The sequence below is a fragment of the Eriocheir sinensis genome, unplaced genomic scaffold, assembly GCF_024679095.1.
Source record: "Eriocheir sinensis breed Jianghai 21 unplaced genomic scaffold, ASM2467909v1 Scaffold135, whole genome shotgun sequence".
NCBI lineage: Eukaryota > Metazoa > Arthropoda > Malacostraca > Decapoda > Varunidae > Eriocheir > Eriocheir sinensis.
This window is the reverse complement of record NW_026110684.1, coordinates 524,895-537,500: the sequence shown is the minus strand read 5'-3', so window position 1 is coordinate 537,500 and position 12,606 is coordinate 524,895. Positions and strand designations below refer to the sequence as shown.

At 45.2% G+C, this 12,606-nt stretch overlaps 2 protein-coding genes and 1 long non-coding RNA gene across 6 annotated transcripts; all 3 read right to left on the bottom strand.

Annotated features, from left to right (window-relative positions):
* Positions 1 to 837: 837 nt before the first annotated feature.
* LOC126989871 (uncharacterized) lies at positions 838 to 2,922 on the bottom strand. The gene is made up of 3 exons (XR_007743815.1): positions 2,872 to 2,922; positions 1,814 to 1,899; positions 838 to 935 (listed from the first exon to the last, which is right to left on the bottom strand). It is a non-coding gene; the product is annotated as an uncharacterized LOC126989871 (long non-coding RNA).
* Positions 2,923 to 3,471: 549 nt separating this feature from the next.
* On the bottom strand, positions 3,472 to 7,235 carry LOC126989869 (uncharacterized). 4 transcript variants are annotated; one of them, XR_007743814.1, is made up of 4 exons: positions 7,132 to 7,228; positions 5,729 to 5,940; positions 4,331 to 4,620; positions 3,472 to 3,641 (listed from the first exon to the last, which is right to left on the bottom strand). XR_007743814.1 is itself a non-coding variant. In XM_050848494.1 (4 exons), the coding sequence occupies exons 1-3, from the start codon at positions 7,208 to 7,210 to the stop codon at positions 4,607 to 4,609; spliced, it is 387 nt and encodes a 128-aa protein (XP_050704451.1). In that variant the 5' UTR covers positions 7,211 to 7,230; the 3' UTR covers positions 3,472 to 3,641; positions 4,331 to 4,606. The 4 variants fall into 4 exon arrangements, 2 of the variants coding, with proteins under 2 accessions (XP_050704451.1, XP_050704453.1); XM_050848494.1 differs by having other exon boundaries at positions 5,729 to 6,022; positions 7,132 to 7,230; XM_050848496.1 differs by having other exon boundaries at positions 4,334 to 4,620; positions 5,729 to 6,022; positions 7,132 to 7,230.
* Positions 7,236 to 8,063: 828 nt separating this feature from the next.
* LOC126989870 (thyroid peroxidase-like) lies at positions 8,064 to 11,378 on the bottom strand. The gene is made up of 4 exons (XM_050848497.1): positions 10,963 to 11,378; positions 10,201 to 10,369; positions 9,286 to 9,455; positions 8,064 to 8,176 (listed from the first exon to the last, which is right to left on the bottom strand). Exons 1-4 carry the CDS (start codon positions 11,321 to 11,323, stop codon positions 8,064 to 8,066), a joined length of 813 nt encoding a protein of 270 aa, XP_050704454.1. The 5' UTR covers positions 11,324 to 11,378.
* Positions 11,379 to 12,606: the final 1,228 nt, after the last annotated feature.

The window sequence follows — 12,606 nt, the reverse complement described above, 5'->3', positions numbered from 1 at the left end:
TCTAGTTGCTTTGATCTGGTGATAGTTTTGCACTCCCTCTGCACAATGAACGGTTAAACCACCCATGAAAACCAGGTTAGCCTTCTGTGGCCTTTGGGAAACAGTCATAACAGCTTTTCAAACAAGCAAACTGTGGCGTCATTAAGTTCAAGAATAGAGGCTTTATTCAGAAGGTAATTCCTGGTACAGTAAGCAGTATAATCTGACTTACAGTTGACTACACAGACTCTGGAGATAGAGAGCAAAGATCCGCACTCGTAGCTCACCCAAACAGGTCCCAATGTTAGGTACCACATACCCGTAACTGCATATACGTAACCTATACAGAACACTACACACTTCCCTTCAGTACCAGGAGGCTGCTGGGTCCCCACACGGTACAATAATTTCATGTTTAAAGAGAAAGAAAGATGCTTGGCGTGAGAACAGGGTAACTTTTGATATGAATAGTGGCACTGTACGGAAACATCTGAACATGGACCGGGGCTTTCAGAAGGTGCACCCGAGGAGAAAGACTTCACTAGCAGATGCTTGGCGTGAGAACAGGCTAACTATAGCAAGGACAAACACATACCTCTCACCCCTTCACTCTTGTCACCCCTTCCTCACCCCCACACATCACTCACCCTTCACTCTTGTCACCCTTCCTCACCCCCACACATCACTCACCCTTCACTCTTGTCACCCTTCCTCACCCCCTATAGCAAGGACAAACACATACCTCACCCCTTCACTCTTGTCACCCTTCCTCACCCCCTCTAGCAAGGAAAACACACACATCACTCACCCCTTCCTTGGTACAGGTGCACATGACACAGGGTGATATGCGCTGGCTGCCCTGATGTCAATATCAGTCTTGCTGACCCCACATGACACGCGCCTTCCACAGCTCCGGGTTGATCCCCGGCAGGTCAAGGTGGGACACACGAGGGTTCCTGAAACATCAATGGGATCATCACAGTGTCTGGTTGGTGGGATGAGAAGTTTCCGCCTCCCATGTTGACAAGTTCCAGAGGTCAAAAATGAGGTTAACTGGGTTCTCATGTCTGTGTTTTGGGGTTCCTGGTACAGAGAAAGGGTCAAACTACCACTGGGGTCATAAACTCCCCTGGAAATGCCCTGAACTCGTATGAAAGCCTAGTCAAATATGCGTGTTCTTAGGTTCTTGGTACAGAGGAAGGGTCAAACTACCACTGGGGTCATAAAACTACCCCTGGAAGTGCCCAAATCTCCTATGAAAGCCTTGTCAAATATATGTTTTCTTAGGTTCACAGTACAGATGGAGGTTCATACTACCACCAGGGTCATGAAACTACCCCTGGAAATGCCCTGAACTCCTAGGAAAGTCTTGTCAAATATATTTCTTAGGTTCACAGTACAGATGAAGGTTCAAACTACTACCAGGGTCATAAAACTACCCCCGGAAATGCCCCAAACTCCTATGAAAGTCTTGTCAAATATATTTCTTTGGTTCACAGCACAGATGAAGGTTCAAACTACCACCAGGGTCATAAAACTACCCCCGGAAATGCCCCAAACTCCTATGAAAGTCTTGTCAGATATGTTTCTCAGATTCATGGTACAGAGGAAGGTTCAAACTACCACTGGGGTCATAAAAATACCCCTGAAAATGCCTACAACTCATACGAAAGCCTAGTCAAATATATATAAGTTTTACCTGACTTCTGGACATTGAACGGAAAAAACACCCAAGAAAACCCGGATAATCTTCTCTGTGGCCTTGGGAAACAGTTGTAATGTGAGCCTGTGACCTTTAACAATACTGACCTAACCCCCAAACAGTCTCACTTACAGGAAGGGGTCAGGAAGGTCAAAGACGGACCGCTGCTCACTCTCCACATTATCACAGTTATCGCAGAGCATCTTGGCAAGCGTGACCTGCAAGAATTACACACGTTAGAATTATTACTTACGACACAAGCAAAGAACTTATTGACAGACTGGTAGAAAACACTCATTCAGACTTACATAGAGATTTAGTATACTTATTAATACACACACTCACACTATATAAGGAAGGAAAGGACTTAGAACTTATTGATAGACTTTGCAGGGAAAAAACTCACACTAACATAGAGATTTAGTAGACATATTAACACACACACACTCACACTATATAAGGAAGGAAAGGACTTAGAACTTATTGATAGACTTTGCAGGGAAAAAACTCACACTAACATAGAGATTTAGTAGACATATTAACACACACACTCACACTATATAAGGAAGGAAAGGACTTAGAACTTATTGATAGACTTTGCAAGGATAAACTCACTCATAACAATATAGTGATTTAAAATGCCTGATAGAATGTGTTTGATAGATTACGTGTGCTTCAGTATTAGTGGACTTGAGAGGAGGAGGAGGAGGAGGAGGAGGAGGAGGAGGAAAGGAGGGAGAGAGGAAGAGAGGGAGGAAGAGAAGGTGAGGAAAGAAATGAATTGAGAAAGGAAGGAGAATACAAAGAAAATAAGAAAAAAAATTACGTATATGATTTGTGAGAGACTCACCTCAGGAGAGAGAGAGAGAGAGAGAGAGAGAGAGAGAGAGAGAGAGAGAGAGAGAGAGAGAGAGAGAGAGAGAGAGAGAGAGAGAGAGAGAGAGAGAGAGAGAGAGAGAGAGAGAGAGAGAGAGAGAGAGAGAGAGAGAGAGAGAGAGAGAGAGAGAGAGAGAGAGAGAGAGATTTTTTCTTTTTTCTCTCTCTCTCTCTCTCTCTCTCTTTTCATTTTTCTCTCTCTCTCTCTCTCTCTCATTACCTCCATCTCTCTCCTTTCCTTCCTTCATAACAACAACAATACTAATACTAATACTAATAATAATAACAATAACAATAATAATAACAAACCTCACCGTTAGCATTCTCAGCTGTCTCTGTTCACACTTGTCTGAGCCATGGGTGTGAGGCATCCACAAATGCAGTGACCTGGTTCATCTCTCGGTAACCTGGGTCAAGAAAGGTCAAGGAGAGAGAGAGAGAGAGAGAGAGAGAGAGAGAGAGAGAGAGAGAGAGACTATAAGTCAAAAAAGAAAAAAATCTAAACACACACACACACACACACACACACACATACACTCACACAGACACACACACATACGATTTATGATTTCAAGACCAACTTAGATAATGGTTAAGTTAAGTTAGGGTAAGTTAGGTACACACACACACACACACACACACACACACACACACACACACACACACACAGACATTGATATAGCCAAGGTATTTAAGTTATGCAATTGGAAAACTGTCTTAAATATTATGTTAGCAATAAACCATTACTTACACACACACACACACACACACACACACACACACACACACACACAGACATAGATATAGCCAAGATATTTAAAGTTATACAATTGGAAAACTCTCTTAAATATGTTAGCAATAAACCATTACTTACACACACACACACACACACACACACACACACACATACCTTTGTTGATGGGCGTGAAGATGATGTCATGGTGGATAAGCTGCCCCCATTGCATGACCATGAGGGTGTAGCGAACATGAGGAGCCGAGACATCGTTGTGCATGTTCGTAGAGATTAGCCGAGGGGAGGGAAGCGGCTGACCTGTGATTGACGTAGCTCAGGGTTTTGATAGCCCTGGAAATGGAGGTAGAATACTGGGGTTAATAGTAGTAGTAGTAGTAGTAGTGGGTTTGATTGGACTGGAAATAGGGGGATAGTTGTTGTAGTAATGGTAGTAGTTGTAGTAGTAGTAGTAATGGTAGTAGTAGTAGTAGTAGTAGTAGTAGTAGTAGTAGTAATGGTATTATTATTATTATTATTAGTAGTAGTAGTAGTAGTGGTGGTTATAATTTGTTTGTCTATACATATACACATACATGCATATTCTCTCTCTCTCTCTCTCTCTCTCTCTCTCTCTCTCTCTCTCTCTGTCTCATTTTCTTTCATTTTTCTTTCCCTTCTCTTCCCTTCCCTTCCCTTCCCTTCTCTTCTCTTCCCTTCCCTTCCCTTCTCTTCTCTTCTCTTCCCTTCCCTTCCCTTCCCTTCTCTCATAGCCTGTCAATCACACACACACACACACACACACACACACACACACACACACACACACACACACACACACACACACACACAGAATTGATATTACGTAGTCCTCATCTAACTTAACACACACACAGACGCACACACACACAGACACAACCCCCCCTCACACACACACACACAGACACAACCCCCCCTCACACACACACACACACACACACACAGACACAACCCCCAATCACACACACACACACACACACACACACACACACACACACACTCACCACCTTCATAGGAGGGCCTCAACAGACGACTCTTGGCCCGGAATGACTTGCCGAAGGACGGGAAATTCAGGTTATTGCACCATCCTGTCGCCGTACGGAATCGTGGTGTATGGTCGCAAGGCAGGTCTGGTCGTCACACTCAAACACACTGGGGATTTCCATGATGTCGCTCACGTCAATGTTTGCCAACACTTCCATCAGGTCGAGGACGCTGCTTGGTGACCCGGATTCAGTAGTCCTTCAGCTGGCGGTCAGCTGCGCGTGTTTTTCGTGCCCTTATGCTGCCTGACCTGTGGGATGGAGGGGGAAAGACGGGTCAGTTAGTTGTCAGGTCGTGAGAAATGACCTACGTAATGACTTGACCTGACCTGAAGAATGTTAATAGGAATGAAAAAGAAGACAGGAATATCAGGAAAATAAGAAAAGAAAATGAAAGAAAACAATAATAATAATAATAATAATAATAATAATAATAATAACAATAATAATAATAATAATAATAATAATAATAATAATAATAATAATAATAATAATAATAATAATAAAAAAAAAAAATAATAATAATAATAATAATAATAATAATATGAAGAATTAAGGAAGAAGAAACAGAAGAAGAGGAAGAATACCAATAAAAAGAACAATACAAAGAATAAGAGAAGAGAAGAGAAGAGCCAGTAGTGGTTTGAGGTCATGTTTGAGGTTTGGTAAATACCCGACTCATTGCTAAGGGTCTGGTAAGGCTGGGAAGGACTATATGGCAGGTCAGGTAAGGAAAAAAAGTTTTAATATGAAAAAGGAGGCGGAGGAGGTGGCGGAGGAAGAAAGAAAAATATGGAGAAGAAAAAAAAGTTTGAATGAGTAAAAGGAGAAGGAGGAGGAGGAGGAGGAGGAGGAGGAGGAGGAAATAAAATTTTGGTGATTAAAAAAATGTTTGAATGATAAAAAGGAGGAGAAGGAGGAGGAGGAGGAGGAGGAGGAGGAGGAAAGAAAAATATGGAGAAGAAAAAAAGTTTGAATGAGAAAAATAGGAGGAGGAGGAGGAGGAGGAACGAAAAATATGGAGAAGAAAAAAAAGTTTGAATGAGAAAAAGGAGGAGGAGGAGAAGAAGGAGGAGGAGGAGGAGGAGGAAAGAAAAATATGGAAAAGAAAAAAAAAGTTTGAATGAGAAAAAGGAGGAGGAGGAGGAGGAGGAGGAAGGAGGAGAAGGAGGCTTGTGAGTGCGTGCGTGCGTGCGGGTGAAAGTCATATTCCGATCCTAACATGAAAAATGAGTGCGTAGGATCACCACAACCTCTTCTAACCCCCACCACCCACACAAAAAATGAGTGCATTCGTGAGTGAGTGTGTGCGTTCGTGAGTGAGTGCGTGTGTGAGTGCGTGTGGGTCAAGTTACTCACGTTTCTGCCACAGCTGCCGTTCGTGTTGCCTCATAATCCCCCAAGCCTTGACACCCGCGCTAAAGCAATCCGTCAGAAGCTCCTCGGCCTCCCGCATAACCCTCGGACTCAACTTCAAGTCCTCACTCCCCTGCGCTTCCGACCCCCTGCCCACCAGCGCTTGCATGAGGTCAGGGGTCACGCGTTGGCCCCCCCAGGTCGGGCGTTGCGTCCTGGGGTGTCCGCTTGGGGTCAGTCTGGGTCGGGAGTTAGTCTGTCGCTTCGTTCTGGGTCCTGGGTCAGTTGGTGTGTGTGCTAGAAGGTGTTAGTGGCAGTCAGTCAGAGAGAGGGGAACATGTGTTAAGGGAATTGTGTGTATTTACCTTGTTGTATTTACCTAGTTGTAGCTGTAGTTGTAGGCCTGGGCTTTACGCTCGTGTGGTTCCGTCTCCGTATCTATGGAGTGTGTGTGTATGTGTGTGTGTGACCTACCATGTGTAAAGGTAGAGTGTGTTCGGTGTGTGCGTTAGGGTGTGCCGGCAAGCTAGTCTTCGCGGCATCTGTTAATTACACCTGGGACTTCGCTGAACACGCTATACTGTGATTTATACCTGATTTTTAAGTGTTATATTTGTGTTTATTATGGGATTATTATGTTCCAGTGTGTGTCATTGTTAAGTTGGGCTCCATGGCTACACACACACACACACACACACACCAATCACTAGTCATGTCAGTATAGTTCTGTAGATTTCAATAGGCCTTTTCCATAATGAAACACACACACACACACACACACACACACACACACACACACACACACACACACACACACACACACACACCAATCACTAGTCATGTCAGTATAGTTCTGTAGATTTCGATAGGCCTTTTCCATAAGTAAACACACACACACACACACACACACACACACACACACACACACACCAATCACTAGTCATGTCAGTATAGTTCTGTAGATTTCAATAGGCCTATTCCATAATGAAACACACACACACACACACACACACACACACACACACACACACACACCAATCACAAGTCATGTCAGAATAGGCCTCCCCATAGGCTCCCCCGATGGTCAGAGAAAAAACAAATAAGCCTAATGTACTAGGCAAAGTAGGTCATTGTGTGTATTTGGGGTCATCCTAGGTCACGCCCCCCTCCCCTCAATCCTTCACCCCCCTGTACTGACCTCACTATCATCATCATCATCATTATCATTATATTACATACGTACACTCTCTCTCTCTATCTCTCTCTCTCTCTCACACACACACACACACACACACACACACACACACACACACAGAAATATACACTTAGAAATATTAACCGTTGAAATTAAAAGAAAAAAGAAAACACACACACACACACACACACACACACACGGCAACACTCACGTGCTTCCCAGAGGTTCCACTCGGAGTCCCTCATGTTGGTGATGTCGCGCCTGGCCCTCTCAATGCTCTCCTGAAGCATCTTGTCGGGAATGATGAAGTTGGGGATGGCGGTCTTCCACTTCTTCAGGTCCACACCCTTGATATGCTTCACCTGGCAGGCCATTGGGGCATTCCTGTGTGAGAGCTTGGTTAACTATCGCCTGGTTCTCTGTCTGTCTGACAAGCTAACCGTGCCTTCTAACCAAAGCCATCCCCTCATAGTGACAATATAAGAACTTGAGAACATAAGGAGGGAGGCCATTGGGGTGTTCCTGTGCGTGGAGAGCTTGGTTAACTATCGCCTGGTCCTCTGTCTGTCTGCCTAGCTACCCGTCCCTTCCATAACCAAAGACTTTCCCTCGTAATTACAATATAAGAACTTGAGAACATAAGGAGGCTGCAAGAGGCCATTGGTGCATTGCTGTGGGTGGAGAGCTTGGTTAACTATCACCTGGTCCTCTGTCTGTCTCCCTAGCTACCCGTCCCTTCCATAACCAAAGACTTTCCCTCGTAATTACAATATAAGAACTTGAGAACATAAGGAGGCTGCAAGAGGCCATTGGTGCATTGCTGTGGGTGGAGAGCTTGGTTAACTATCACCTGGTCCTCTGTCTGTCTGTCCAGCTATCCGTCCCTTCCTTAACCCAAAACATTCCCTCATAATGGCAACACATGCGTAGACGTAACACATAGCTTGTCACATAAACACACACACACACACACGCATCTATCCAACATTCACGTTCTATCTATCTATGTAACTATTTTCAAGCAGGCGATCTGGCGCTCTGAGATGCTTAAGAATACAAGCTTAAAACTATCGTAAACACACTTATTAAAACAGCACATACTGACTCATACAGAACCTCATAGTTTGACCGTCATTCTCATACTTACAGGAAGGAATCAGCCTCCAGCATGACCTTGGGCTGGACGTGCTGGAGCTTGTCGCTGCTGTTGCAGATCACACGTCCCAGGCTGGTCTTGCAGAGCTCGTAAAGTTGTTCTGAAAGTGTTTATTGAACGTACGTGAGCCAAAAATTGACTTGGTATATCTTTAAACACTATCTAGATATATGTTATTGGTGACGCAGGAAAATATTTAGGTTGGGAATCTTAACTAGGTAGCAGCGACGGGCCAAATTTGTGTCTTTACCGTGTAGCAGCGACAGGCCAAATATGTGGCTTTACCGTGTAGCAGCGACAGGCCAAATTTGTGGCTTTACCGTGTAGCAGCGACGGGCCAAATTTGTGGCTTTACCGTGTAGCAGCGACAGGCCAAATTTGTGGCTTTACCGTGTAGCAGCGACGGGCCAAATTTGTGGCTTTACCGTGTAGCAGCGACGGGCCAAATTTGTGGCTTTACCGTGTAGCAGCGACGGGCCAAATTTGTGGCTTTACTGTGTAGCAGTGACGGGCCAAATTTGTGGCTTTACCGTGTAGCAGCGACGGGCCAAATTTGTGGCTTTACCGTGGAGCAGCGACGGGCCAAATTTGTGGCTTTACTGTGTAGCAGCGACGGGCCAAATTTGTGGCTTTACCGTGTAGCAGCGACGGGCCAAATTTGTGGCTTTACTGTGTAGCAGTGACGGGCCAAATTTGTGCCTTTACTGTGTAGCAGCGACGGGCCAAATTTGTGCCTTTACTGTGTAGCAGCGACGGGCCAAATTTGTGTCTTTACCGTGTAGCAGCGACGGGCCAAATTTGTGGCTTTACCGTGTAGCAGCGACGGGCCAAATTTGTGGCTTTACCGTGTAGCAGCATCGGGCCAAATTTGTGCCATGATATAACACCCCCCAAAAGATGATACATAAACTGATCACAAATGCTTTGATATATATTATGAAATGGTTTGTATGGATGATGATTTTCCTCATTTTTCTTGCTTAGAAGGACCATTCAGAAACATGGTACCCGCTGTTACCGGGTTAAACACTTCTCTAAACACACGCACACACACACACACACACACACACGCACACACACAGACCGATGCTTAATTTACGATGTTTTTGTTTGTATCTATGTATATGATGTTTTGATAGCAATAAATATTTACTTACTAATCTACACACACACACACACACACACACACACACACACACACACGCGTACCCTTAGTGAATGAGGAGGGCGGGATGTCGTCCTCATACCAGTAACGATCGCCTCGCCTCAGGTGGTGGAAATGGCGACCAATCAAACAGCCAAACGTGGGCCCGACCAGCGCTCCACAGTTTGGCTTTTCCGCGAGTCCACCGGTGAAGAGATCCACATCATCCACATGCCTGGGAGATGGATGAGAGTTACCACATTGTTAGTAGAGGTTGTAGTAGTATTTGCAAGGCATTGTTAGTCTAGTGCAGGATAACAAAGGCCTTTCCCAATGTCTCCATCTTGAAGGGAAAGGCATCTTGTATTCTCAGGGCTAAAAAATATATAAGAAATTGTGTTAACAGAGAAATGTATGGGGGTTAAGATCACAGACTTAAGGCTTTGATACAAGGCTTCCTTACTTATAAATCCCTTGTAGTTTCTTGGTGTTTTCCAGGGCAACGACATCACTGAGGTCTTGGAAGGAGACAGCTTTCAGGAGGCAGCTAACATTAACCTAGGACAGACCTGACCTAACCCACTACCTCCTTGCTATCATATTAAATCCATAAGAACTTAAGACTGTACATAACGGTCTGACAGCTAACATTAACCTGGGACAGACCTGACCTAACCCACTACCTCCTTGCTATCATATTAAATCCATAAGAACTTAAGACTGTACATAACGGTCTGACAGCTAACATTAACCTGGGACAGACCTGACCTAACCCACTACCTCCTTGCTATCATATTAAATCCATAAGAACTGAAGACCTTACATAACGGTCTGACAGCTAACGTTAACCTTGGACAGACACAGACTAGCCGGAACACACTACAAACACTGCTTTCGGCTTCAGGGACATTCTCTAGTGCAGAACAACATAGGCATTTCCCAACAAGCAAACTGAAGCTACCAATACAAGGCTTCCTTACTTATAAATCCCTTGTAGTTTCTTGATGTTTTCCGGGGCAACGACGTCACTCAGGCCTTGGAAGGAGGCAGCTTTCGGGAGGCCGCAGAGGTGCCTCCAGCGGTTGTATCCAGCGATGCCGTGGTCACGCCCCTGCTGCAGGATCTGTGCCGCCAGGTCCAGGCCAACACCTGATAGATAGATAGATAGATATTGAAAGATAGAAAGAGATATATGACCAGCAATAGGTAATACACACACACACACACACACACACAGAGGAGGAGACAAGGAAAAAGAAGAGGAGGAGGAAGAGGAGAGAAGAAGAGGAGGAGGAGGAGGAGGAAAGCAAAGAGGAAAAAGATGCAGAAGATAAAGCAAAAGAGGAGGAGGAGGAGGAGGAGGAGGAAGAGAAAGAAGAAGAACAAGAACAAAAAGAGGAGGAGGAAGAACAAGAAGGTGATGCAGAAAAGGAAGAAGAGGAAGAAGAGGAGGAGGAGGAGGAGGAGGAGGAGGAGGAGGAGGAAGAGAAAGAAGAAGAACAAGAACAAGAAGAAAAAGAGGAGGAGGAAGAACAAGAAGAAGAAGATGATGCAGAAAAGGAAGAAGAGGAAGAAGAGGAGGAGGAGGAGGAGGAGGAGGAGGAGAAAGAAAAACAGACACACGTACACATCACACTAAATACACACAATAAAAATAAAATAATAATAATTCAAATAAAATGAAGAACAAAAAAATATAAAAATCCCCTATATACCCACCCCCACCATACCCCCATACCCACCAGTCTTAGCGTCCTCGAACATCTTGCTGGTCATGGCTTCGGAAATGGCCATGTCCTCGTTCTGGGCGTGGGAGCTGACCATCCCCTCAAGGATCTCGTCGAACTTGCCTCGCTCGTAAAGGTCGAAGTGTGCGTAGTAGGTGCTGGCATTGGGGCGTTCCTTGACCTTCTGACCCTGTGGCGGGGGAGGAAGAGGAGGAGGAGGAGGAGGAGGAGGAGGAGGAGGAGGAAGAGGAGGAGGAGGAGGAGGAGGAGGAGGAGGAGGAGGAGGAGGAAGAGGAGGAGGAGGAGGAGGAGGAGGAGGATGAGGAGGAAGAGGAGGAGGAGGAGGAGGAGGAGGAGGAGGATGGTTGGTTAGCATGAGTGAATTTGAGAAGGAAGAGGAATAAGAGATGGAGGGGGTGGAGAGGAGGAGGAGGAGGAGGAGGAGGAGGAGGAGAAGGAGGAGGAGGAAGAGGAGGAGGAGGAGGAGAAACAGGAGGAGGAGGAGGAGGAGGAGGGTTGGTTAGCATGAGTGAATTTGAGAAGAAGAAAGAGGAATAAGAGGAGGAGGGGGTGAAGAGGAGAAGGAGGAGGAGGAGGAGGAGGAGGAGGAGGAGGAGGAGGAGGAGGTGGAGGAGGAGGAGGACTGTTGGTTAGAATGAGTGAATTTGAGAAGGAAGAGGAATAAGAGAAGGAAGGGGTGGAGAGGAGGAGGAGGAGGAAGAAGAGGAGGAGGAGGAGGAGAAAGAGGAGGGGGAGGAGGAGGAGGAGGACTGTTGGTTAGCATGAGTGAATTTGAGAAGAAGGAAGAGGAATAAGAGAAGGAGGGGGTGGAGAGGAGGAGGAGGAGGAAACATGGAAACATGGAAACATGGAAACGCAGGCAACAGAAAGCCTATTGGCTCATTACGAGGTTGCCCGCTTTGGTGATTTAATCTGCTCGACAGCCTGGGGCCTGGGGAGCAGATGAAAGCACCTCGACATTGAGGAGCAGATGAAAGCGCCTCGATATTGAGGAGCATATGAAAGCAACTCAATATTCAGTTTACTCCCGACGCAGCGAAGTGACGGTCGATTCTATATTTGAAGGAGTTGATAGTATTCGCATTTACTACTTCTGAAGGAAGATTGTTCCAGTGACGGATGACTCGGTTTGAAAAGAAACTCCTTCCGATGTCTGTGTTACATCGACTAGACTGAATGGGTAAACCGTTATTTCTAGTTCTTAGGTTGGTTTGCAATTCAAAGAAATTGGAGTAATCGACGTTATTGAATTTTTTTAGATACTTGAAGACTTGAGTCATATCTCCTCGTAGGCGTCTTTTCTCCAGTGTAAAGAGATTGAGGCGCTTGAGTCGTTCCTCGTACGGTTGAGCTCTTAAGATTGGAATCATTTTCGTGGCACGTCGTTGAATCCTCTCCAGTAAATCAATATCCTATCTGTAATTAGGAGACCAGAACTGTACTGCATACTCGAGATGCGGTCTTACCATGGAATTATATAAGGATAGCATCACATCTGGCGTTTTACACTCGAAGTTCTTCGCTATGAACATGAGCATAGCGTTGGTTTGTTATATGCTTTTTACAGTGATTCGCGTGTTTCAGGTCACTGCTGATAGTGACTCCAAGATCCTTTTCCTCCTGCATCGCTTGCAGAGG

Bases quoted from the DNA above. Each gene is read 5' to 3' on its own strand.
- LOC126989869 (XM_050848494.1), bottom strand. From the start codon at position 7,210: ATGCTTCAGGAGAGCATTGAGAGGGCCAGGCGCGACATCACCAACATG. The intron at 6,023-7,131 runs GTGAGTGTTGCC...AACACCTTCTAG, and splicing joins GTGGAACCTCTGGGAAGCAC to CACACACACCAACTGACCCA.
- LOC126989870 (XM_050848497.1), bottom strand. From the start codon at position 11,323: ATGCTAACCAACCATCCTCCTCCTCCTCCTCCTCCTCCTCCTCCTCTT. The intron at 9,456-10,200 runs GTAAGGAAGCCT...TCCATCTCCCAG, and splicing joins AAACTACAAGGGATTTATAA to GCATGTGGATGATGTGGATC. The intron at 8,177-9,285 runs GTACGCGTGTGT...AAACACTTTCAG, and splicing joins GCCCTCCTCATTCACTAAGG to AACAACTTTACGAGCTCTGC.